At 42.7% G+C, this 24,494-nt stretch overlaps 1 protein-coding gene across 1 annotated transcript in view; it reads right to left on the reverse strand.

Moving 5' to 3' along the window:
- Window positions 1–24,494, reverse strand: part of nlgn2a (neuroligin 2a) — a 102,229-nt gene that overhangs the window by 5,506 nt on the left and 72,229 nt on the right. The window contains exon 4 of the mRNA XM_070854437.1: window positions 2,267–2,452. Coding sequence (XP_070710538.1) covers window positions 2,267–2,452 — 186 coding nt within the window. The remainder of the gene's footprint in view (window positions 1–2,266; window positions 2,453–24,494) is intronic.

Genomic DNA, 24,494 nt, shown 5'->3' on the forward strand with positions numbered 1-24,494 from the left:
TCTGGTTTCAACCTAAAAATACATTAACAAGTATTGGTGGCTTTTGGACAGAGACGATTTATACCACACACATAGACGTAGATTAAGTACTGACCTGGAGCTGGGAGGTAATTATCTTAGCTTAGCATAAAGACTGGAAGCAGGAGAAAACAGGCAAGTTCAAAAACAACTCACCAACACCTCTAAAGTTCACCAGTTATCACATGTCTTAAGAGAAGGGGAATCGTCCTATAACTATTTCTTAGTGAACAACAGCTGGGCGCAGTGACTGCCCTGAGCGGATGAATAAACAGTTGTTATTCAAGAAATAGTTGCAACACGCAATTCACCCTAAAACCAAGTATTAATTAGTCCACTTCAGAGATGTGGTAAGCATACTTGTGAACTGTGGGGAAGGCAGCACTGGCCATTTTCCCCTGCGTCCTGTCTTTCCATACCCAGTGCACAGACAGAAGAGTGGTATCAGTCCTCTGTTCCCAAAATATTAAAGCATGCTTTTAAGTAATGCTTTTCCTCCAGACAAGATTTAATGTGGAGTTAGATGGACCTGCTTTGCAGTGCTTGGTAGGTTGGGAATTTGTTTGTAATATTTAACATTTCTCCCTATTTTTTAATCCTATTTACAACACAGAAAAATCTTTTTCAATCAATCAAACTGCTTTGTATTTGAACTTTATACTTTATACTTTAAAGACTTGACCACTGCTATCGTGATATAAATATATAACCACAGGGGTTATAAGAGGCTAACTGCTAATTGGGTCACCTGCCAATAAGGGAACAAAGGTTGGGTATGCCTGGGTTGGTATGAGGGGTTAACAGACATCAGCGGTAATTATAGATGGTGTGTTAAATGGACACAGTGACACAACAGCAGTGCACAGATGCTCACTCAAGCTTTGACGACACACATTTGTTCTCGAGGCACAGCTACGCAGACAGAATGAGTCAAAGTTAGAGACATGTCAGACGTTTGCTTGCGCACACACACAAACACATAGAGACAGAGCGGTGATTGAAACAGATGTGAGGCTGTGTGAACACGCTTTTTCTAATCTCTCTTTTTCTTTTCACCCACAATTTCTTCCCTGTTTCTGTCCTTTGCAGTTTGTGTGTGTGAGACATAAAAGGAACAGTAGAGAGAGATATTGAGGGAGAGTCCTCGAGCAGCGTTGAGAACAGAGAAGTTACGATTGGAGGAGGACACCTTCAAGAACAGCATGATCAAAGGCAGCGGGTGCGTGACCATTTGGCTGCGGGTCGTCAGCCACACTGATCTCAATTCAGATCAAAGTCGATTGGTTTGTAGGCCTGTCTCTTTTGGTGGTGCAACATTAACACTCAGCCCTTGGGGTATGTTGTTGGTAATGGGGAGCGTGAGGTCAGATGGATGTAGGTTTTCGATGGAGCGAGAGCCTCTCTACTGCAGTGCAGCGGACCGTTAAGAGCCCGGAGCGCTCGCCAAGTCAGGTAATGTGGGGTAATGTTGGAGCTCCAGAGTCATTTATCCTCCATAGACATGCGCGACATAACTAGGATCAAACCTGGACTCGCTTATTAGCCACGTGACAGCTTAAATTTTTCAGTTCAGGGGACAAGCAGTGTTTTCCTTTGAGGATAAGAGGTGTCAAGCGAACATCACAGGTTTTAATTTCTGTACTGGATGCTGCTAGTGGAGTGTAGCAGAACCTGGCTGCTATGATTGCATTTTAGACTGGCTAAAACCCGGGTTATCACATAGCCAAAGGATAAATAAAGGTAAAAAAAAACTTTGTATAGTGTACTAGTCAGAACACAAGTAATCTCAGCAACAAATACAGGAGCATACATTTTCTGTTCAGCACTTTAAAGGTTGAATCAGACATGCAGGTGTGCATCACCATCTGAGTCCAGCAAATATAAAGGACAAATACTCAGATATGGTATGTAAATATGCACTGTGGCTACCCGGGGATTAGTGAGGAATGATCTAAGTGGAGGACTGAAACAGTAGTGGAAAAGATGGAATTCATGTGAACGGCCACAACTCATTAGTCAAGAAATGAGTGATTCATGAATGATTCACAAGTTTGAATGGAGGCTATTAGCAATCACAAAAAAAACAGGATGCAGGAACCCCCACAATGACCAGTGGGAATGTTGCGCTTAAGAGTTTTCACCATCTAACTTAATGCTTCTACTAAAGGAAATGCAGACAGAAAAATGTAAATGAATGGTGAGGCGACAGATACAGAAAAAAAAACAATGTAGGAGTGACTTCAATTACCCTCTGAGTGGTGTGAGAGGATGAGGAGGTTGACGCAAGACGCCCCAGCTCCAGAGCCGAAGATGGTGATCCTCTCTGGGTCTCCGCCGAAGTGGCCGATGTTCTCGTTGAGCCAACGCAGGGCCTGAATTTGGTCCAGCAGGCCGTAGTTCCCCTTAGCGGACTGATCACCGGTACTGAGGAAGCCTGGGTATTTGTAGAAAGACGGATGTAGGAATGAGGTGAGGGTGTTTAGAGAGGATAGGAGCGAGATAAGGACAGGTGGTAAAAGATGTAGGGGAAGGACGGATCCAGAGATGGGAGGAGAATAAAGAGAGAAGAGACAGAAAACATGACGTTAGTATCTGCACCTTTAGTATTTAGTCCCTGTCTGGCAAATGTTCCCTACTTTGTGCTTAAATCAGACTCTGACTACAAAGAACAAGTGTGTGTGTGTGTGTGTTCGCACACTTTCATGTATCAACAAGGAGTGACAGACTTACACAGAAAAGGCAAAAAAGAGGGAGAGATGAAATTGCTTTTTCAGCTCCTCTCTTAATGACATTTACACTGTCTAATGGCACTGGGCAGGGACTTTTACACAGAACCACTTACAGTACTGCAGCCTGCGCTCTAAGAAATATAGGTGACCCTAATCTGAATCACACCCATAACTGGATTACAAGTGATGACACATCGTGCTTGGAATTTAGGATTCTGCAACGTCTTTTTTTCATTTTCTTTTTTTGGACCAAACAACGAAGGAGAAAGCCTTCACTTTTCCAGTAGAAGCATAGGCTTCTGCACAGCAGACATTTTGACTTGTCAGAGTAGAGAACACACATTTCTCATAACATTAACGATGGCTCTGTTATAGTAAGGTGTCACAGTAAGACACAACAGCAGGACACTGAGCCAGCGTGCTCTATATTAGGAGCCTGAAACCGAAGTAGCTAAATCCAGCCATCATTTGTTTTATCATTCACACCTGTGCTTTTCCTACATACAGGAAAAAGGCCTACAATTTGCACATGTATTGTGGACTTGGACTACACCTACTCTGAACATCTGTATATGCAGCACCGTTAACACAATAACTTCTTATTCAACACTTTGTCTGATCTTACTGAGTTTGATTTCTTCATTGCAATGATTGTTTTTTTATGTGGTCAACTGACAGTTTCCATTGTGTCTTAATAATTTTTTTTTTAAATTTATTTCTCTGTCGGATAATTGCTCATTCGCCAATGCCATGTAATAATAGCTCACCCTTTCTGTTGTTAGCTGACATTTGCCTCTCATTATTACAGCTGAGTATCTTCGATTGTTCTACCAAAGACCTCAATCTTTTCTATTTAAGTACCCATTAACTGGCAGCCTCTCAGGTCCTAATGGGACCTCTAATTAGAGCTTTATTAAAGGCAGGTGCACTGGGAAGGTCATCCATTAAGCCTATACAGTAGAGGTTAAACACTTGTATACAGCCAGGTGTGAGAATCCACTGGCACATAAACCTACAGTCAGTTGTCTGCTATGGGCTCCAAATTAGTTTCCTATGTAAAGGCACAGGCGTTTCTTAATTCACTGTACATCTGTTCCTTTGTTGAGTACACTGCAAAATAGGTTTAGGTTCGGTAGCTGGTTTGGATGATGTGACACTGGGGTTCTGGGGTTTCAGCAGAACATAAAGGTCAGGTATTCCTTTCTCTATCTATTCAGGATTGAGGGCAGTGCGGTGACCTGGTATTAGCAGTAGAGGGTTCAAGGATGCAAGCTGTGAGTCTGTGGTTGTGTGTGTGTGGTCTAGAAAGAATACAGAAAATTAAATAATAGAATGTAAATAAACATAAGCTTGTAGGAAAACTGCAATAGCACGTTAACAACACGAGTAAATATTATATACCAACTAAAATAGCCAACAAATGACAATACCAGGAACATGACAAATGGCAGTGACAAGCATTAGTCTGACTGGACCTCACCAAACACAAATAACACATCTTACAAAGAGTCAGCCTGCTCCTGTGGAGATGGCTAAGGCGCCACCCTGTGGTGACAACACAGCAAGATGACCTAAACCCCTCCTGAATATCATAGGAAAACAAAAACCTAAAAATGAATCTGTAATGCACAACAATAAAAATACAGGAAGTCTGATGCCTACAATTATGACAGAAATGAGTAGAGGCTGTGACAGTTGTTTAACACTGCAGCCTAAAGGAATCTGAGTTGTTATTTTGAATACCTGAACACCTTTTTGCAGCTTGACATTTTTACTGAATGTACAATTGAACTTGACATGAAATGTCTTTGTGCCACTTTGTGCCTGTAAGACGCTGCACTTTTGCTAAGGGCTACTGAAGTTCACAACATCAACCAATGATTTCTCTCTTCATCCTGCAAGTACAACTAAAATCAATCAATATGCATCATCTCAGATGATCAATAAAAACAAAGGGAATCCAAGCACATATCAGTGAGCACATCATGCATTTACTGGCTTTAGTGCTGCTCTCTTAACACCACAAACATACATAAATAAGCTGTGTGTTTGAGTGCATTAATTAAGACAAGCACAAACAAGAGGCAAATAAGCTGCCTAATGCCCTACTGTAATCACCATGATATATTAAACATAACCAATTATGCGTATGAGGTCATTAATTAAGCTAATTAATGCAATACATAGCAATACTTCTGTGCCAGCATAGTCTATTGCACAAAATATGAGAGCAGTGTTCATATAAAGTCCAGATATTAAAATGTGGAAAATGGGAAAATCAGTTGTTCATCGTTATTGTGCAAATTAGGGACACAAGATCATTTCCTGCTATGTTTTGCTCTTTAATTACTATTCAAAAATGTGTGCTGTGCTGGTGGGACATAAAACTAGCAAAGCTACTGAACCGGGCTACAGAGAGACGGCAGAAGACCCAAGATATATTGTTATCTTGTTACAGTCACTGTCTCTCCTGCACCTTCAAGCGGCGTCCATCTGACTGTGAGTCAGTGTAAGACAGCAGGCCACTTCACCCCCCCCCCCTGTAATCTGATAAAAGGCTTGAAAAAACAGAGGAGCTGGTTAAAACGCTGCAATGCAAGATGAAAGCGCGTCTCTGCATGAATAGCCGTTAAAATGGCTGTGGTAGGGAATGGTGGTTGGAGAGGGTGTGTGAGAGAGAGAGAGAGAGAGAGAGAGAGAGGGAGAGAGAGGGAGAGAGAGGGAGAGAGAGGGAGTGAAGGAGAAGGAGAGAAGGATAGTGGGTGTTCTGTGAGTCCCGGATAGAGGCACAGTGTTTCATCCTGCTTCCAAGATGCCAGGGGTTGGCTCTCTCACACACACACACACACACACGACACACACACACACACACACACACACACACACACACACACACACACACACACACACACACACACACACACACACACACACACACACACACACACACACACACACACACACACACACACACACACACACAGACGGGGACACTGATCAAAGGGCTGACACTACAGAGAAGACTGCCTCCTTTTCTCTCCATCTCCCTCTCTCCTCCACACACAAACAGACGCACACAACATGTATACATAGGAGGACACAATGCAAATGCATACTCTCATCCCATTTCTCCTCATTGATGTGTGAGCATTCAAACATACTAGCATAGCACCCACACAGACCCAATGTACGCCCCCTTCTTCTCTGTATTGTGTGCAAATACACAAACTCCTTTGTGGACCTCTCCAGCAGCCACAATGAAACAGCATTGAGCCTTTCATGTGCCATCTGAGAGCCATGAGATTGTGCTTATAGAACCAATACACTGGTGCGGGTTTGTGGTGTGTATGCAGCCATACTAGCCATAATGTGTGTGTGCAGAGGTGCATGTATCTGTGACTGAGTGCAGCCATACATGTGATTATGATTTGTGTGTAAACAGTGTGGCTGCGGGATGACAAACAGTGCATCTAACACACTGTATCCCATGTGAATTCATTTTTAGGGGTTGACATGGGTGCCAGAGTTCTCTGTGTGTGTTTGTGTGTGTGTGTGTGTGTGTGTGTTCTTGGCAGCATAGTAATTATTGTCTATCAGAGGAGTGTGTGCGTTGTCCAGACAAATGAACAGATGTGGGCGGCTAGAAGCATCTGAATAATGTAGGACACACACATTTTGACACACACACACACACACACACACACACACACACACACACACACACACACACACACACACACACACACCTCAGATTGTGCCCAGTTCTTCAGAAGGTGATGAAAGCCACCTGCCTGACAGCGTTTAAGTGTATTATTAGAATTACAGCTGCGTACCTCACTGTTTATGCCACCACCACCGAAGCTGGGCTGTGCTATCATCCCCCGCCACTCTAAACGCTTTGCCGTTTTAAGAGGGTCAGGCGGGATGACGCAAAGGAGGGGAAGAACGGTTTGAAAGTGGGAGAAAAGGGAAAATGAGAAAAATTCCCCTTTTTTCAGAGGCTTTTTTTCCACAAACACCACTCTGGCTTAGACACAGTGATTGGCCTTGGGTGATTTGCTCCGCTCTTCCCCCTCTTTCTTATTGTGCTCTGTCTTTCTCTAAAGTTGTTTTTACTATTGCCTGGCTGTGAAAAACCAAATTATCTGTGAAATTATTCTAATTTTATGCCCACATACTGGACAGGACCCCTCTCAGTGTGTCTGATGTAAACTCTCCTAAGCAGAAAAACAATGGTCTTTTAAGATGTGAACAATGTGCTGAATGAAGGGAAGACCTGCTTGGTGTCAGTAGTAGTCAGCACCTGTCCCTGATCTCTCTTTCTCAAGCTATTTCCCATTTCTTTTCTATTTGTGCTTTTTAAATGTCTTTTAAATGTGTCTTGCTTCTTCCACATCTTCTTCTCATCTCTTTCTTTCCGTAGAAATTACCTTTGACGTTGTGTTTGGCAGAGAAAACTAAAGCAGTGTGTTAATAATGCTGTGGTGACAGGGCATCCTCTCAGTTTAAAGGTGTAATCCTTAAGGAGAACTCCAGTATTCCTATTTCTACATGGTCATGGGACCATCCACTAAAAACGCTTGTTTGGCCACGGACAGGCTCAGACTGTTACTCGAAGTGTCTGACAACATTAAGAAAGGATTGCTACAGAGATAGACAGATCCTGTTTGTTGAACCAGAAACAGCTGTTGTACTGCTCTATTTAAACCCTTGACTACATTGTCGAAAGCACTAATTTTACTTCACAGAGCACAATTGCCTCAATTGTTTATTGCATTGAATCTAAACTAATCCCTAAAAACACCAAAGTCATGCAATAACACAACAAAACTGAGCTGGTCTTGACAGCAGTGGACCAGTAACTCCCATTTGTCAATGGAGTCTAGTGGCTTTAAAATGAGCAATATAAAAGCTATGTCTGGCTCAACAAAAAGGATTTTGCAGGTTTATCTCTGTAGGGATCCTTTCTAGAATGTTGTCAGACACAATAAATAACATTTTGAGCCTGTCAGTGGTTAACATAATATATATATATATATATATATATATATACATACACCATAATATATTTCTGGCATATGATCTGGTGCAATTGCCCCAAAGGATTACATTACAGCCATTGTAGCTGGTTTCGACTGTTTGTATCTACCAGTCATCTCACACCCATATGTAAAAATAGGACCCAGGTTTAGAAATACCACAGTTATACTTTAAGAAAGGTGAAATGAAACCCTAAATTGTATCCATTCAATGTTTTTACATTCTGTAATTCCCTCCAATAGTTTTCCTTTGGTTCACTCTCCTACAGCTGTATTAGAGCTGTATTAAGCTACTGCTAATGCTAGTCCAACAGTTCCTCCAGCTGCTGCTCCACATTAAAAGCATTCAATTGGCGGAATGGCTTTATTGTCAAGCAGTGTGTTGTCACCAAGGTGTTTTATTTCAGACGAGGAAGCTGCTCAGTTGTTTGCTGTAAATGGAATGCTTAATTTAACAAATGTAACATGCTGTTACCTCCAGCAACCACAGGTGTTGCCAAATCAACCAGGAATGAAATGCTGTGGAGCACAAGTTGTAAGTGGTGTGACAAATTTTTAAACTGCCAAATATTCTTCAAATTTCTTTTTTTTTTTTTTTTTTGCATTTCCACTCTTTTTCATTGGTTTTTCTCATCATAGATGCTCCTTCTTTCCCATTTCATTATTTCATCTCCCTGGTCGCCTGTGGTTCCATCTTTCAGGGTTTGGTCTAAGGCTGAGGCTGCTAGCTTTTAAGGTCCTGTCCTGCATGAGTGTGTGTGGTTGGATGCTAGTGGATGCTCTGCCAGTGGACTCTATTGCTCACCCTTTAATGAAGTCATAAGGCCAATTGTGTGTTTGTGTATGTGTGTGTGTGTGTGTGTGGGACATCAATGGGTTTTGATGTAGTCTCAAGCTGTGTGTTGTCTGACTGTATGCTCTGTGTTTGTGTGGCACAACAACACAGAGATACTGAAACAGCAGGACAGAAGTGTGTGTGTGTGTGAGTTTGTGGACGCTGGTGAAAGAGAAACCAGGCCAGCTCCCAGCAGAGTATGTCTGTGTGCACACAAGTGTTTCTCTGAGCCTCAATCTGCACATGCATACTTATGTTTGTGTGTGTGTGTGTCTGTGTGCATGTTTAGCATGGATGTGTGTGATTGCTCTTGTTTTTGTAACGGACCAGTCCAAGTGTGTCAGAAGGATGTTGAAGAACACACACACTCGTACACAGAGGGAGGATGACAGAAAGGAAGAAGGATGAGAGGGGCTGACGGAGACAGAATGAGTCACAAAGGGACCAACACAGTGAGACGAAATGAGATGATATATTGTCAGGTGTGTCTCTGTGTGTGTGTGTGTCCACGGGGACAAGAAGAAAGACCAGTATCTATTTCACTCTCCTTCTTTAACTAGTCTTTATAGAGTGGCGGTGTGTGTCTATCGATCAGGTTTTGTTGCCCTGTGAACACTTTTAGAGCCCCAAGGACCAGCACCTCACCGGCATGATCACATACTCCCATCATAAGCCTTTTCATGTGCGTGTTTTCAGAATTGCAAAGCCTTCACCTCCCCTGTCTCCCTTTTTGTATTTCCCTCATTTTGACCTCAGCCCACTTCCTTCCCTCCATTCCTGTTTATCCATCATTTGGCTCCCTTGGGTGCTGCTGTCTCTGGGGGTTTCTATCCAGTCAGAGGGTAATGGCGGGTGAAATAGGGGTGCCATGGGCCAGATCAGACACGATATGTGGCATACTGTGTGTGGGTGTGTGGGTAGTGCTTGCACAAAGCTACAGTAATTGTTTTTAGTCATTGCTGTGTTTGACACCGACTGAAAAGACTTAAACCGCTCCTGTAATGCTTTTATAAGATAAGAGAATCATTATTGCTGTGTGTGTGTGTGTGTGTGTGTGTGTGTGTGTGTGTATCTAACCTGCGAGACTCATGGTGTCAGAAAACTGTTAAAAGTTGGTGCAAATGAAAATACAGATGAACATAATTCATTGTCAACATGGATCATGATTTTGTCTCCACAGTCTGCACATTTCACCACCATGTTTTTTTAATTTCTATTCTATTCTGTTCTACTCTATTTCATGGTTTGGTGGAAAAGGTTCTGAATTAAGTATAAATTATTATGTAAACCTGCATCCCCGCGGTATCAGTCAAAAAGTCAAAATGTCATTAGCTAAAGATTCTCCATTCATCTGCCATTGACTAGCTAATATCTGGCCTTTAAAGTGCCTGCAAACCCATTTTCTCAGTCACTTTCACAATAGGAGTGATGTAGTCTTACTTCATCACCATCACAGTTTTGGGTCATTTCAATTGACATCTCCACTGTCTGAGGTGTTTCACAAGTTTGAGGTAGACAGGGACCAGTTGCTAAAAGTTGATTTTGTGTACTTTCATTTATTTTTGTTTTTATTCAGCAAAATTTGAATCAGACTCTGCTGGCTGTTATAGGGATGCCTGCTTTATGTGACCAGTGCTGTCAGATCGAATCAAACCACAGCAACAGTCCTGATAAAGCACATCAGCTGTGTTTTTGAGGGTTAAACTTTGAATAACTAACTAAAAATGTTTGTTTTCTGAACTTTAACTGCAGTTGCTGCTAATTGTAGCCACTTATAATGACCTAATGTTATAAAGAATTTGAAACCAGGGGCTTTAAAGAGGCACTAAATTTGAGGGACTTGTGTGAGACAGATTGACAACGGTCAAAACTGGAGCAGCACAAGCTGAGATATCCTGACTTTTAGTCACTGCATCCTACCTTTGCCATAATTAAGCATTTTTCGTTAGACCCTCCTTGCCTGGTAAGTCCCTATGCATTTCAAATTCCATGCCCATAGTTAACAGCATTGGTGAAACAATTATAGTATCCAAAACCAAGCTGACATGACCCTGGTGACGTCACTTGGGTCATTTAACAAGCTGCTCCAGAACCACAGACGACTTTATACAATGCTTAGTAGTATTCATCTTGATGAGAACTGACTTTGATATGTAGCTGGTGGAGTGTCCAACCCTTTTAAAAGCCACAAAAAAAGAGGTCCAGAAAACCATTATCTTGGTCCAACTCTACAATAACCCTACAATACAACGCTCCCGAGCAAGGACGCAGGGAAAAACTAAAGAGATGGGGGAGTAGAGGGAAGAAAACAAGAGCTAATGAATCCCCAAACTGCTGTCCGTGCTTGCTCCAGCAGCAGCAGCAGCAGCAGCTGTGTGGTGCTTAGGATTTACCAAGCAAAACAAACAAACTGCAAAAATAAATGGATAAACACTTTTTGTGCGTCTGCAGGCGGACGTGAATGTGGATGCATGTGATTTTCAGAATGTGTTGTCTGCATACAGGTCTTTTATTTGTATGTTTAAGTGCATATGTTTGTGTGTAGGTGTGGTGTGTGTGTATGCGCCATCATCTCCTCCTCATGTTCCACGGCTGCTGGTAGAATGAATGGCTGTTGTGTCTGTGCATCTCTGGAGCTAAAAGTAGACTCTGCTACTCCACTACGTGCTGGCAAAATGCTGCAATACTTCAAACAGAACCCATGCTGTGTTGGCCTAGATACTGTAACTCCTCCACACACAGCACTCAGCTTGCATGGCACTGAATATAGCCATCATGGTGCAGTTTAGCTGAGCACGGCTTTTGTTTAGCTGGCACTGTTCATGCTTTTCTGGGATCATTTTATTTCACCATTTGTCGTCTCTAACTACGAAAATCTCCTGACTATTTGCAATTCTAAAAGCATGTTATAATAAAGTGTTTTGTTATGTTCCCTTGTGAATCAACATTATAGTGGAAAAAGTTTCGTATCAAAACATGTTGAAGGAAAGAGGCCGCTCCATCTCTGCTCTATTTTAAAGGCGTCTGGATTCATTATTCAGCTGCTAACCTTGCTCTCAACTCACAGGGTTGGCCTCACGCTGGGTGAGTGTCTGCGCTGAGATGCTCCTCTTTCTGCTGCATGACTGCTATCCAACCTAAACACTGCTAACTCGCTACCATAGCATACGCATCATTTTCTCACACACACACAGCTGCACACGCTTATTTACATGATAATCCTGTCCATCAAAAGTAAAACAACATAATCGACATTCATGGAGATGTCTAATGTTTTCCCCTTCCATGGCAGTGTAATTAAAATATGCAAATGATATGATAAAATGCATTTCACTCTGAGGATGACAATGTCAGTTATGCTGGATGCCTTCAGTACTAGAAGGTTACTGTCAGATAAGGCAGCTTCACATCAAAAGTGAGAATGACATGCGCCTGTGTGTCTGTTTGTGTACATTTCTGAGCTTTATCTCCAGCACATAAAGAAACCAATCTGACTCCTGCCTCATAAGTGTGTGGAGAACTACTTCTCAAATCCCTTTCAGCCGCTTATCCCCCCCCCCGCACACAATAACACACACGCGCAGCAGAGCTTTCGATTATTTTGACCTTCCACTTGCATGTAAATAAAAATACAAAACCCTGCACTGCCATGTCTTACCCATTTGGTGTGTAGTTGTGTGTGTTTGTCAGGTTGTGCGGAACAGGATTTCAGTGTAAACTAGTTGTTGACTTGTTCAAACCATAGCTGACCGGTAAAACTGTCATGGACAAGCTGAGCTGAAGGGGAAACACAGCAGAGGACACTCTGGAAACAAAACAACGTACGTCCAAGTTTGGAGATTTTTTATTTTTTCTCAGCTGAACTGAAGGATTAAGTGTTCCTCTATGGGTGAAGACAGTTCACCTACTTCTTGAGAGAGAAATAACCCACTCGAAAGCCCAGTGGATTATTGGAAAACACACAGCCCCACGATGCTAAAAACAAGGTAGATTTCTGATTTGTGAGAGGCACTTTCATTTTCAAAATTTTTTACCCAACAGCGTCCATTTGCTTTTTAATTCTAACATTGGTACAGAAACATGGTCTTCACATCACGACAGTTTAGATAATAAATTAATAACAATAAGCATGAAATATAATTTATTATTAATGAACAAACATTTATGAAAATTTTAGTTTAACTCCAAATCTCCACACCCAGGCTACAATTTCTTTCCAACCCCCCACTACCTCATCTATAAATAATGCCAGTGCTGGCAGTAGCATTCAGATCCTTTACTTTAGTAGTAGTAGTGAAACCACAATGTAAAAATAGTTTACTTAAGTAAGACTACAGGAGCATTAGTATGTAAAATATGCCAAAAGTGTTTTATTGAATAGTTTTAAATATCCCGGTTATATGTTACATGTATGAAACAAATAATTTACAAAGTAACTCAAAACAGTTAACATGAATTGAATAAAAAGTGCAATATTCTGAAATCTACTACCCCACATCTGTACTTGAGTAAAGTACTTGAGAACATGTGCTAAAAGACTAAAAGCACACTTGGAATGTGAAAGACCCATCGCTTTGACAGGATGACGTGGAGTAGCCAAAGGCCACTGGGATTTCAACTGTTTCAGAAGGCAATAAAAGACATACAAATAACCGTGCTAAAGGCTTTTTACAGAGGTGGTGCTTTCTCTCTTCACACATTCACACACAAAAAGAAAACACTGCTCCCGTGTGTGAGGCCAGATAACACTGTTTGTCAACCTTATGATTTGTGCCTGGGCCTTTGTCGTATCACTCATTGTCCTGAATGCCTGGAGGTAGTGCCCTGAATGAAATTGCTGTAAGAGAGAGGAAGGCCACGCTCGTCAACAATATGATCCGCTCACAGGACTCGCCTGTCCTGTGCGGTAATGCCGGCTTGTGACATCTGTAACGTGTGCTGCTTCACACAGCGGGGCCCTGATTTATCAGCAGTCGGTATAAGAAGCACTACAGTCCCTCCTGCTAAGACAATTGAGAATTCCCAGAAAGAACAAACTGAGACTTTTCTGTCTGAACATGCAGTAAAACAAATGTATTTCTTGTAGAATGCAGCATTTGCCAAGTCCTCAAACAGCACTTTCTACAAAGTATGATCAGTCTCCCAACATTACCATTCACCCTAACACCCAGTAAAAACATTTTCCTCCTATGACCATGTCCTGTTTGACCATCAGCTGTGTAAGCAGGTCAGGGCTTTGCATACGTTACATACAGTTTCAGGTAAACAGTGATTAACCCCAGACTTAACACTGAAGTGATCACACAAACTGATTAAGAACATTGCATCTCAAGCAATAAGGCCAGATGCTGACTGAAACTAAACTCATCAGCAGGGAATTCAAGGAAAAACATATAAAAGTGTCTTGATGTCCTCGCTGCTGACAGACTACAAAGGAAAGCACTGAACAATCTGCAGGGCAGCCAGGCACAAAGAGAGAGCACCTGTCAGGTAGCAGTACGTAGTGTACCTGGACAGCATGTATCTATTCCTGCAATTTTCCACCACTCTCTCTCTCTTATCTAGTTTATCTGTCCCTTGCTGCCTTTCTTCTCTCCGATTCAGATGTGCTTGGACCAGCCCATGTATTAATGGAACTTAGGGTGTGTGTGTGTGTGTGTGTGTCCCACTACGGCAGGGTGGTATATCAAGAGACCACCCCTGAGCCGCTGAGTCCACAACTCTGCTAACAAGACTGTAGAGTCGATTTCATCACCTCTACTCTTCCTTCATCTCGCTGTCCATCGTCCCCCTCTCTGATCTCGGAGCCTGACTCAACTGTATGGCTGCCCACACACGATAAGGTTCTGAGCTGCAACAAGAGTGCATCACCCTGTAAATGTTGCGCTTTGCTCTGTGCAAAGAAAATCCAGTTCATGACGCAGACAGAATGACACACTCTTTCACTAAAAATAAACACGGCTGCGTGAAAATAACGTTTCAAGTGTTTAGAATGGAAAGATTGCAACCGAAGCTCACCTCTTGAGATGAGGAATCTACACCAGGTAGCTCTAAATGTTGACATATCTGTGATGCTTTTACATTTGATTAGACTTAGATGTATTAAGAGAAGTGGATATTGTGTTCCAAGATGGTGGTCCAGTCAATTTAAAGTTGCTCAGATGCTTCTTTCATGCTTATGCTTCCTTGCCTCCTGTAATCTTATTGGATATGCTTGAAGAGGACAACAGCAAACAGGGTTTAGCGTCATACTTTGAACTCTGAGCGCAGTGACGAGGTGTACAACCTGAGCGATGTGGGTAGCTCCTCTGTGCTCTTTACATAGTAAAACAACGGCTCAGGCTGCTGCAGAGGACTAGCGTCATGTCTCCAATTGAAAGCGAGCCGATAGAGTAAAGAAATGTCAGAAATAAGACGTGGGGTCAAAGAAGTGTGTCTAGAGTGTGTAGTTTAAGGACTGTTGTGAAATAAGGCACAATCGTGAAGGAGTGGGAGAGGAAGCCAGTGTCAGTCAGTGTGTGTGTGAGCGTAACATGAATCTACAGACAGAACAATATGAAAGACGTCCGAGGCCTTGATGAATAATTCATACAACATAAATAGACATAAGGCAACCTGGAAACCCTTCACTGTGCAACACTTTCTTTACAACACATTTGATGGTGCTGTACACCAGAAATGTCCATTATCCAGATGATTTTAAATCACCACAAAACATTCAGCAAAAACCAAGCTATGAAGTCTTTAAGTTTAGCAGACCATAAAAGAACCAAATTAACAAAAATGCACTCACTGATTCCACTCTGCTGCACTCGAGGTTTTGACAATTATTTACACTTCAGCACAGAGCAGAGGGATTAAATCTTCTGACCCGTCCAAAGTCACAGTTTGGCCGATCAATTTGCTTTTTTATGCCTCATGGAGGTTTTGCCAACAAAGATTGGCAGTGACATTGCTTTAGCGGGACTACCACATGAATGAAGATTGTAAATATGCATCTTCTGTGCTGGCAGAGAAAGTGCTCTACTTTGAATGTACACTGACATTCAGCCAACCTGCTATTTCTTAGATCCTGGCTGCTTCCTGCATCCTGGTTGGGCCAAGTTTAGTTTGAAACACAGCAGGGTGAAGTCTCAGTGGATAAACTAGAAAAAGAAGCAACAATCCTTGGTTTTTGTTCCTCCCTTCCTCACATCCATTGCTTTCTTTTTCTTAACCCCCACCTCACAGCTCCAACCAAAATCATCAGTCTTTTAGGCAAGCCGCAGTCTATCACCCTCCCACAGCATGGGGCTATTAGACTTATCTTAGCCAGAGTTGCTCCTAATTTGGCAGCCTCAGAGCAGTGGGTGTAGAGTGTTGAAAGTTATCAGAGTGAGGCCAGCTCCCTATTTGGCAGGCAGAGGGGCAGTGCCACCAATGTCTGTCTGCCAGGTTGATTAATAAGTAGTGGCAGAGCGGCTACGCTAACAGACTGGCCTGCCTGGGCGCTTCCAGAGCTCTGCTAAATTAATGCCACACACCGACGCACACACATGAGATGTGGTTTACCCACACATCTACACACACCGCTACTCCTTCTGTCTTTCTCTCTCTCTCTTATTCCGTCTCTCGTCAACATGTGCAGTCACCCAAATGTGAGCGTGCACACACACACACACACACACACACACACACACACACACACACACACACACACACACACACACACACACACACACACACACACACACACACACACACACACACACACACACACACACACACACACACACACACGTACACTCAATACCGCAAGCAATAATGCAACACAATTCAGGTTTGCTGATAACACAAAACAGACATACTGAGTTGTAAATCAGCATAAACATGAGGGAACACACACACACACACATTTGTACCATCCCTCCCTCGTACCGACGACAAATAACCCCCCCCCCCCCCCCCCCCCCCCCCCACACACACACACACACACACACACACACATATAAACATATACACAGTAAAACTGCCTCTTCCCTGTCATGTCTTTCAGCAGCAAGGTGTTTGACTGACAGCTCCTCAGAGCAGTATAATCACAATTGTGAACGCACCATTTCTCTGAAGCAGAGTCGGCAGCCAAGCATAACAGAGTACTTCCTGCTTCTGTTGCCACTGGTTACCGCCAACCCTACAAAATAGGAGCCGAGCAAGCACACGTGGAGCCTAACATATAACAGCAGACATGACACAGACGGATAAAGGTGAACCGAAGCTCGTGAAAGCATTTAGTTTGGTTACGTTTGCTCTTGTTTTCGTTCCCTTTGATGGCATTGCTTTAGCTGTTCAATTGTATGTCGGTACATCCATTCATTTGCCACTTACCATCGCACAGACGGCACTGAATGAATGAAACTTGGGGGGAAAAATGGTGCATTTCAGCACTGCGTTCCAGCATTCAAAATGACGGGTCAGAGAAATCTGACATATTGGTAAATGACTGGCGACGGCAGCGTAGCTGATCATTATTTTCATCTTCACTTTTCCTTCTGGGTTTCATTCATGCTTTTTATTACAGTTTTAATTGGATTCAAACGGTCTAACGTTACAGAGTTTATGAGTACATGTGTGGGCAGACAGGAAAAGTGTGCTACAATTGAGTGAGAACCAGCGCAAATATATTTTGAATTCTCAACAGATAATTTTCATACATTTTGTGACATCACAACTATTTTGAAAGCCAACTGTAGTTAAATGTGGACTAATAGAAACCTGAAGCCTCCACTGCACAAACACTGAAAACTGACTTGACATGACGTGAAGTTAAAGATTTCTTGTGTTCACAAGTTTAACATTTGTAAGATTCTCATATTCGTAGATTTTGAAAAGTTCAATGACAGAGAGGGAGCAGATGTCATTTCTTGATAAGGCAACTGAACTTGTTTGTGAAAAAATCATATCAGACACAAATCATTATTCCACACTGAGCATTTTTCAATTACTTAAAACGTGTCTGCAAGAGATCTTCAAAAATATTATATTTGGGACATTTCTTACATGTTAAAACATCTGCAAAGCACTAATTAAATAGGTTTTAACGACATCATGTATGCTTAGAATATATATATACAGAACACTTTTTCACTTTTCTTATTGTCAGAAAATCCTCTATAAAGACCAAAACTAATAATGTGATCGTCCATATCTTACAACTTTCTGAATACCTACTAGGCCAGTTGCCCTCAACCCATTTGTTCCCCAGACAAATACACTCTTTCATTTGGACAATGCAGACTTTAGCAGACATTACTGAAATAGGCACGCTTGTGTATTTGGTAAGGACTTATTTTCAGCTGTGGAGTCACACACATTTGGTGCACTTGTCAATGTGACATGACATTGACAATGAAAGATGAATCTTTATTATTGTATTAAACGAATTACTGTTATTAAATTAGGCTACATTTGATTTGCTCTGTGTGACCTGTTACTGCCTTTCATTGACATACAGGCTCTCAGAGGCCCAACAATTCTTTCTCTTTCTACTCTGTAACCCTCATCTACTGATGCACCAACCGGAGGCCTTTTTTCTCCTCTCCCACTGTGGGGCTCAGTGTGTGTGTGTGTGTGTGAATTAACGTGTGTATATCAATGGTAGTATTACCATAAGCTACAGGTGTTAGCAGTGGTGGGTCTCTATAAAGGTATTCGCTTGGGGACTAAGAGGGAGCAAAACACGGGCAGGTGGGCTCACACTCAGTGGGATGCACAGACACTCACTTATTCATGGACACAGCATGAGACAGTGGGGAGAAGTACACAGACACACACACATACACCCCCAACCACAAACACACATCAATGCTAAATACTGCCTCAGTGACATTAACGCCCACATTTGGCGCTTGGCTGCATGGAGTGTGTGTCGTGTGTCTTTTGGTGTGTGTTCTTCTATGTGTGTTGTGTTATTCCAACAGGCCAGAGAGTGTGTACCACTCAGGTGGTGAGAGGACTGTTACACACACACACACACACACACACACACACACACACACACACACACACACACACACACACACACACACACACACACACACACACACACACACACACACACTTTGCTAAGCTGTTTTCTCTATTTTCCCATTGGGAAGAGATGAGTGCCCTCTTGATGACCTTGAGCATGTGTATTGGGGGAAAGGCTGTTTTACATTGGCTACCCATGATTCCTCGCAGCGACAGGGTAGCTACGTCAAGTCATCTTCGGCTGTTGTCAAGCACACCGTTGCCTGGCAACTGGCCAAAGGAAGCACACCACTGGACATGGCTAGAGGGACGATGACCTGTCTCTCTGTCTTCTTCCCCGCCCCTCTTCCTCCTCTTATTCATACCTGTCAGGGATCGACTCGACCTCCTGATAAAGTAAAAGAAAAAACTTGAAAAGACCCAAAAAACAACGATAATGTTTAACTTGGATAAACTTTTATAAATTAATGTTCTAAACATGCGCCTGAGGGGGACCAGGGTGCAAGACAACCTGTCCTGGTATGAATTCTGACTTTTGCTGCTCTATTTGTTTACGGCTTATTCCTCCTTTTGTCATTCAGATTTTTCTTGTTCAAACTAAAACGAACCAACCTGTTTCACGCTCTACTTCCTTTTCTCTCTGCCTTCAAAGCCCTGATGGTCTTGTGACTAGTGATAGAAAACAGCTGGCTGAGGCTGGGTTTGCATTTAACCACCGAAATGATCAATTTACAAATACAATATTTCGAGGCATACCTGTATCTCAAAGCAAACATACCTTAACTTATTTATTTGAAGATATACTAAAAGGTAGGGAAAGATATTGATAGATCATTGAAAACAAATCTCAAAACACAGAAGGTTTTTTTGTCTCACAGTCTGCTGAAAAATTTCAGAACTTTAGATTTAGTCATTCAAACTAGGTATAACATGGAAACCTTGTCCTTGCTTTAAAAAACAACACGATGTATAAAGTAACATCACATTTTCAATCCTTTCCTGCTTCCTTGCTTCCTTCCCATTCTTGCCCTCTCCTTTCCTTTTCTTTCCCTGCGAATGCCTGGCTGTGTTTGCGCTGAGGGCAGCACTTTGTCACGTCCCTCATCCCTATGCAAAACGCAGAGAGAGACAGAGACAGAAAGAGAATGGGAAAGAGAAAGAAAAGTGAAGAGTCATAATAAGGAGATGGAAAGGGAATGGAGGAAACAAGTGGAGAAATAGGAAAGGCAAGGCACAGAAGGAGAAGGGAGGATATAGGGAGGTGGAGGAGACTGAGCGATTAAGACGGTAAGAGCAAACATTTGACTAGGACAAGGAAGTGACAGCGAGAGGGAGAGAGAGAGAGAGAGAGAGAGAGAGAGAGCAGGAGACAGAGAGAGATGGAGTGGACAGGAGTCAAAGCCATTAACCTGCAAGCTTGGCGCTGCTGTGTGTGTGTGTGTGTGGTCAGGAGGTGGATGGAGACATAGTTGTATCCTGGGGCCAGGCCAGCCAGGTCTGTTGTCAACCTAGCCCCTCCCGTCCACTCCACCAGCCAAGATGGATGGCCGGCAGTGCTGGCTAATCATGCGCTCCGCTGGCCGGGACACATGCACCTGAGGCCAATGGACACATGCAACTGTAACAGGTACAATACAACCCTGAGGACAAGTGAGCACCATTCTGTGCCATTATAGGCTGAACCTATAGTGCTTGTTGGTACTATATGCACTAACATGTTGTGACGGTGATAAATTCATGTATGCAGGCCACAGGTAAACATGCTAATATTTGCAGTACCATGAGGTACAGTATGTGGTACACCGGCAATTGGGTAAATGCACTTCTGCAGAAAAAAAAAAACAAATCAAATGATGTACAGTTGTGTCTGTTCTAGTCTGGGAAAGTTGCTGCTGTTAGTTAAGACATAAAATCCCTCAGTGTTTGGTGTAGAAACAAACTAGTTGGTATAGCTCCAAATAGCGAAATCCAGTGTCTTTCACATGTCTTTGTGGTCCTGATGTAATGAATCAAACCAGTGCCGTTGAGGGTGCTCACACAGTCTCTTCTCAAAGCATTCATGGTGGTGAGATTGGCTGCAGATGAAAATTGATGGAAGTAGCGGCCTCACTTTCTCAGGTCCATATAACAGGCCAATGGCTGTGTAAAATGGCCGTGCTTGCTGGACTGTCTGTTAGTTATATTTATATGCTTGTTCTAAAATGGACTTAGTGGTAGTGGTCATTATGTGTGGGCTGTCTAGGTTCCAGTAATACTTACATTTACTCGCAACATAAACTCCAGGAGAAGAAGAATTAGTGCGAACACTCAAACAAAACGTGTCTGCTGTTCTACAAATATATCCACTCACACTTTAACAGTTATCCCTTCCTCCCACTACCACAGAATAATATTGGGCTTGCTACTGATGTATCTGCGCAGAGAGCTTTCAGAAGAGGTTGACTTCCCCCCTCCTACTCCTCCCTCTTCCTCTCATGCACAAAGATGAGAGATTCAAAGTCCCTCCATCCATCTCTTATTTCAACATGTCAGAACTTGGAGTTATTAGTCTGCTAATTACCTCTCAGAATCCCTCATTTACCCCCAGAATCCAATCACTCTCTGATTATAATGAGACAATTGTGATAGACCGCATTAAAGATAGAATATGGGATTGATTGGTCCACAATGAGACCGGGGGCGGGAAAAGAGCGGGAGAAGTGGAGGGGATGGAAAATCGGAGAAAGAAGGGGAGAAGGGAGACGGAGATGTAGATGCTGAATGCCAAAAGTAACAGAAGTGAGGCCAGAGAGGAAGAACTAAGAGCAAACAATGAACATGTAGTAGCACCAGAGAGGAGTGTTCACAGAAAGGAGAAGCGGGCACTGTCCTAGAATAACGCTAACCAATCATCATTATCCTTCTTTATAATGTGCCCATGGAGGACGCCTTAAACCAGCAGACAATAGAGAGTATATACATATGCAGGCATGTGTGTGAGAGTGTGTGCTCAAGTCTTGGGATTGAATGGAAGCAGATTGGTTGTGGTGATTTAATCGCAGCTTGTAATTATAGGGTTTTATTCACACGCGGCCCTTTATCCTGGCCATTGGCAGGGCTTACACATTTACCATATTCATGAGGAGAGGGGGGGCTACATGTACACATAAACACACAAAAGAGAAACACAACTAACCTGTCTTTATCTGATGGTCTCAGGCTCATGTTTCATCAGATGAATTACATCTATGACCGCACACACACCTTTATGCCTGAAGTTATATGGTTCACATATAGTAATGACAGTTTGCTATCTCTAAATTCTATAATTCACACTGTAGATGTGTGTGTGTGTGCATACATGTGAGGGTGGAATGATATTAGCTCAGTGTGTTTCTACAATGAGTACAGGGAGAAAGATTATGGTTTGTAATAGCCGCTCAGAGGAAATTAATCATGTTTTAATGACAGTGTCCATGTTAGGGAAGGCACAGTCGGACAGTGGAAATTGAGGAAGGTGGCTCTGGTGGCGAAGGTAGCGTTAATGGAAAAAAGAGGTTTATGAGGTGTGTGTGTGTGCGTGCGTGCTAGAGAGAGATAGACGCATTAGGAATTACATGTACGTATGTATGTATATTTTCAGGCTTGAACCATGTGTAAGTGTGACGACGTTATGAGCTGTTCCCAGTTTGAGCTGTGTGTACGTCAGCTCACACACCGGAGAGACAATGCATACAATCTGCGTATCCATCTCTTGCTCGGCATCCTGCTGAAGTCACCATGTTAACAGCAGCTGATAATGACGGTAGATTGCCCCCCCCCCCTTCCCCCTATAACCCCCCTCCAATCTTTCGATAAGCGAATCTTGAGCACATCTTGACCGCGCTGAAAAACCAAGAAAAACCTGCCACCGAGGACATGCTGCCAAAAGCAGGATGGGCAGGCAGCCATTGAGATAACATTGTGGAGGTGTGAATGCAATGTGGGTTGTTTTTTGGGGATGGGTGGGTGGCGGAGGTGGAAATGCTGCATACTCGTCCTAACAAAAGGCTTTGTGCTTTCATTGTTTTCCCGGCAGGGCAAACAGGGTGTCTGTGGAAAGGCCGATAAGAGCAAAAAAAAAGCATGATTCCATTTAATAATATCCTTCTCCGACCGGAACTGGAGGTGGTATGTGTGTAGCTCTGTATGTATGTTTGTATGTGCGAGAGAGAGGGAGATGAGAGCATTAAGCCATCCTAATACTGTTGTTTTCACTGGGGAGTTTGCGCCGATACAGTGTACATGCACATTTCCATCAGCACATAAGCAGGATTAGGTGTTGTGTGGATGGTATGTCAGTGCTGATAAAATGCCTTGACTGGCATGTTTCAGAGAATTACACTGTGTGCTAACCTCAACCTTGTTTAGATAACCACTGCTGCTACGGTGTGAGCAGTTTCTTCGAAATACGCATGGTGAAACTCTAGTTACAAACAACATGGCTATGCGTGATAGATGATGAAATATATTTTTTATTTCCTGCTTCCAAAATGATTTCCGGTGTTGTAACAGTTATGCTCAGCGTGATCCTGTTGGTGAAAAGATCAGATTGCTCTTCAGCACTAGGCTGTTGAAACTGGCCCGCACTGCGATGGCTATCAGCAGCAGATAACCACGATGATTAAGATGCTAATGATAGCCTAGCCATCTGTTGGCAGTGGCCTGTGACAACACCTGTTAATCTTTCGCACCAGCAGCCATACGTCCTTAATCCGCAACAGGTTAGGATGAAACACTTCCTGTGTTGCGGCCTGACACTGAAGAGAAGAGTGATGACCTCACTGTATGGATTGCTTCACCCGGGTGTCTTGTGATGTTGAACAGAGCATGTTAAAAGGATGCTGAGGATGCTGAGCCAACGAAAGGAAGCAAAAGTAGTCGATGTGCAATTAGACTTGCTAATTGTTATTGTATCCAGGCCTGAGTTATACCACAGCAGAAGAGCATAGAAGATCACAGTTCAGACAAAGTGAATGTCTCTTTGTATGTGTGTGAGTGGTTGTTGTGTCTCAAGCTAAGGGGATGAAAAAGCATCTGTTAACCAGCAGTGGAATGTACAGTGCACTGTAACCAAGTGCCTAAGCCCACAAGCAGCGTGCACAAGTACTATTTTTAAGTATGTAAACTAAATGCTACGCTAAACTTATATTCCACATTTCAGTGAAAAGCTACTTTCATTTGACAGGTGTAATTATTAGTTTCTGCAATTGGGCGAGAGGTGGGGTACACCCTGGACTGTCACCTGTCAATCACAGGGCCAACACATAGAGACAGACAACCATTCACACTCACACCTATGGGCAATTTGGAGTCACCAATTAACCTGCAAGTCTTTGGACTGTGGGAGGAAGTCGCAGTACCTGGAGAGAACCCACGCAAGCACAGGGACAACATGCAGACTCCACACAGAAAGGTTCAAGGTTCAAATCTGCTGGCCGGCAGGTTTGCAGTTTGAACCTGAACCTGTGAGACAACAGTGTTAACCACTGCACCACTGTGATGCCCTAGTCATTTTTCAGATGCAGATTTTTACATAAAGAACATGAGCTTACATAATAAAACATTTCCCGACCTTTGTGGCTTGTAGTAGTAGATGTGGTTGGAATGCTTGAGGTGTTTCAGATTTCTATGAATTGTCAGTAGTTCCACCAGACCTATTGTGTTTAGCGATTACTAACGTTAAGCAATTAGTACAGAAAAATCCAAAAAAGGAAAACATTTGTGTACATTTTTTCCTAAAACTGAACCGTATATATAAAGTGGTTAAAAGTTGCTCCACCTCAACCAACTACAGCAGCAAATTGCTGCTTATGCATGAATGTATTAGCATAAATGATATATCAGTCA

Source organism: Pempheris klunzingeri, chromosome 23, assembly GCF_042242105.1.
Source record: "Pempheris klunzingeri isolate RE-2024b chromosome 23, fPemKlu1.hap1, whole genome shotgun sequence".
NCBI classification, from domain to species: domain Eukaryota; kingdom Metazoa; phylum Chordata; class Actinopteri; order Acropomatiformes; family Pempheridae; genus Pempheris; species Pempheris klunzingeri.